Source organism: Leuciscus leuciscus (genome assembly GCF_965113295.1).
Source record: "Leuciscus leuciscus genome assembly, chromosome: 20".
NCBI lineage: Eukaryota > Metazoa > Chordata > Actinopteri > Cypriniformes > Leuciscidae > Leuciscus > Leuciscus leuciscus.
The window spans coordinates 21,414,097-21,417,366 of record NC_138744.1 but is presented as its reverse complement, the minus strand read 5'-3'; the positions used below and the strand labels follow the sequence as shown (position 1 = coordinate 21,417,366).

At 37.7% G+C, this 3,270-nt stretch overlaps 1 protein-coding gene across 3 annotated transcripts; it reads right to left on the bottom strand.

The window, feature by feature from the left end:
• Positions 1 to 957: 957 nt before the first annotated feature.
• Positions 958 to 2,793, bottom strand: twist1b (twist family bHLH transcription factor 1b). 3 transcript variants are annotated; one of them, XM_082149533.1, is made up of 2 exons: positions 2,067 to 2,793; positions 958 to 1,656 (listed from the first exon to the last, which is right to left on the bottom strand). In XM_082149533.1, the coding sequence occupies exon 1, from the start codon at positions 2,613 to 2,615 to the stop codon at positions 2,106 to 2,108; it is 510 nt and encodes a 169-aa protein (XP_082005659.1). In that variant the 5' UTR covers positions 2,616 to 2,793; the 3' UTR covers positions 958 to 1,656; positions 2,067 to 2,105. The 3 variants fall into 3 exon arrangements, with proteins under 3 accessions (XP_082005659.1, XP_082005660.1, XP_082005661.1); XM_082149534.1 differs by having other exon boundaries at positions 2,199 to 2,793; XM_082149535.1 differs by having other exon boundaries at positions 2,254 to 2,793.
• Positions 2,794 to 3,270: the final 477 nt, after the last annotated feature.

Sequence of the window (3,270 nt, the reverse complement as noted above, 5' to 3'; positions counted from 1 at the left end):
AACCAGTCAACTGACAGTATACTACATACACCTTTATTTAACGCCATACACTGTAAAAAGAAAAAGGGAGACCGTTGCCTTAAAATTATCAAGAAAATAAACTTCATGCGTAATTGAAAAAAAAGAAAGAAAAAAAATGGTGTGAACTTGACAATTCCAAATAGCCTAACTTAATTGTATCATTTACGCACGAAGTTTGTTAAGCCTACTTAATATTTTCTAAGGCAACGTGTTTCCTAACTTTTTTTTAAGTTATGCCAACTGATCACTTTTTACAGTGTGCAAACCACGGATGTAACGAAAAATATCCCACAGCAATGAATATGTTATAGCAATTTAAGCATTTAATTAATCATTCAATTTCATCCAGTGAATTGAATGATACTTGGTGTACTTTTTATAAATTGCAATGCTCTTATTTTATTTTTTTACATTGTTTTATTTTTACAAATGAATTAAACCGGATAATAACATCACAACACAGACAAAACTAATGAGTAGCTTGCTTTTTTTCCTGCACACAGTATTTTTGGAGCAGCCTCTGGCTATACATCCATTTCAGTCCCTGGGGATTTGACCCTATGACACACGTGCGTATTTGTGAAGCTCAAGCTTGATGAAACCGATGATATTTAGTGCAACTGTAAAAATAATAATAATAATTTTAGACTTAAATTTTAATGGTACATGCCATGAATCCAACCCCCCACACCCCCCTCCCCCCAGATGAATGTCAGCCAAAAACCAAGTTATACAAGCCAGAATTAGTCAGACCTACCAGAATAAAACTTAACAATCCACCGCAGTCTTATGCATCTAAAGAAAAAGCATCTATGACGTGTTCGTATGTGATAATGCACCATTTTCTCTCAATTTTATATGGAGACAATATTGTATCGATAAAAATTGTCACGTTTTTTTAAACTAAAGATAAAAAAAAGATTAGGCTATATCTCGTTGTTTTTATCAGATTTTATTTATTTTATTTTTTTCTCTGGTTTGCTTTTCATGCCAGTCAACCCGTGATAATAACACTAAAGGAATGGTAATAATGATTATTTACTGGATTTCCCCTTCCTAAATGTTTCCTACATTTTCCTGAATCGGACACACGAATGACGTGAATGAATTCGTATACTATAACGTGAAATATTTCTTAAAGGTTCTTCATTTTTATTGCAGAAATACACATTTATTTACAGAAGTAACAAAAAAAAATAAGAATGCATTTCGACACAGGATACATTTGCCTTCATTTCAAATAGTGTGTCATCAATAAATAAATAGAATTGTACTAAAACTTTGTATTTTGCACAGGATTCGAACTAGAGGCTTCATTCCCCGTCTTCTCATCAACAGTCCTTGTGATGCAATTTCACTTTCTCAAAGAAAGCTATGCACAACTGAATCTTCAAAAAAAATAAAAAATAAAAAATAAAAGACATGCATATGCACACATTTCCAACATTCGTCGTCAATAACACTCGCAAGGAAGTCCATATGCAGCGCACGCGCAGCAAATCGCTGTCCGTGGCCTTCTCTCGATAATAGCCATGACCTCTGTTGGAACATTTGCCGTTTTCCCCAAGATTATGTAGAAATCTAGCATTGTGTTGACGCATTGGTCCTCGTGTTTTCCAAGTTCGTGGCTTTCACCTGCGAATAATAGCATGATTTAGGCGGGACAATATAAAACATTATTTACAGAAACCCCTTGTTCTGAGAAAATTCTAATCGATTGTGGAAATGATGTGCTACAATAGGCCGTACTGATAGTAAACAAATTCTTATGCATTAGCCTACATAATGCAATAGCTGTTTAGCAACTTTTTTAGAAGTAAGCTACATTTTGACCAATCTTCATTATTTATTTGCGCTATTACCATCTCTAAATAGAGAGGCAGTTTGTCTCAAAATAAAGCCTTACTGCTAGTAAACAAATCCGATCTGATTACATGCAACAGTTGTTGGCTTTGCAACGTGTGCCTAAACGTGTAGAATTCAGTAAAGGTTTAATTGTTTACAAAGCTACACCATTAAAGGCGATGGATATTGTGAAAGCGTACCATCTGAAAACAAAAACAAAAAAAAAGTTTCCCTGCGCACTAGTGAGATGCAGACATGGACCAAGCGCCCTCCATCCTCCAAACCGAGAACGCGTAGCTCAAGCGCTCGTGAGCAACATAACTACAACTTGCCATCTTGGAGTCCAGCTCGTCACTCTGTAGAACCTGACAGAGAAAATCGATGTACCTGGCGGCGAGTTTCAGCGTCTGTATTTTGCTCAGTTTATCGGACGGTAAAGTTGGGATGATTTTGCGCAAAGACGCAAACGCTTCGTTGAGCGACTGCGTCCTCTGTCGCTCGCGCACGTTCGCCATCACGCGCTGTGTCTGCAGCTCCTCGAAAGACTGAGGGCTATTGCTGCTGTTGCTAGACTTTTTCCCTTTTTTCCCAAGGGTCGAGCTATCGGAATCCTCCCCGTTTTTCCTGCTAGACCGTCTTTTCCTTGCGCTCCTCTTCGGTGGCCTGTCGGGCTCTCCGTCGCTGTTGCTGAGACTGTCCGCGAGAGACACTGGGGAGCTGGAGGAGTCTCGCGCGGGCTCTTCGGGCATCTCGCTCAAGTCTGCTGAAAGCGCGTGCGGATAGAGACGTTATTCCCTCATGAGGGTGAAATACAATTCCAAGCGTATGTTTCTTATTCTGGAGGAAATAACTAGGTATCCTGGATTCCAAGAAACTTTGAGTTAGGTTGAAAGGGAAAAAGTTGGGGAGTTCTTATAGTCTGGTGAAGTGTTTGTGAGACGAGAGATGATTGGCCAAGAAGGTTTAAGACGTGAGAAGGAGGGTGGGGGGAACTTTTAAACTCAAGATATTTTCCTTGTCAAGTCTGACAGTTCTTTGGTGAACAGAAAAAATAGCGATTGCACGCTCAACTAACCGAAATGATTCGTTGTGCTTTGATTCGATTTTAAAACAACGACTGCAAAGTCAGGACATTTTTTAATCAACTCGGTATTTCCTGTGAAATTATAACCTCCTACTCTTTAATTCGGTTATTGGGTCTTTCATCACACGAAAATATTTTATTTGAACCAAAATCACAACGATTTAGTTTCTAAGAATGTTTTATTTTTTAATTTTTTTTATAATATAGTCCAGTGAAACATTACACTTAGGCCTTATCATGTCAACAATTTTAATTTCACTCTTTTTTTTTTCAAGGGGGGTTTTTTATTTTAATTTTTTTTACGAAGTAAACACGCATTA

Bases quoted from the DNA above. Each gene is read 5' to 3' on its own strand.
- twist1b (XM_082149533.1), bottom strand. From the start codon at position 2,615: ATGCCCGAAGAGCCCGCGCGAGACTCCTCCAGCTCCCCAGTGTCTCTC.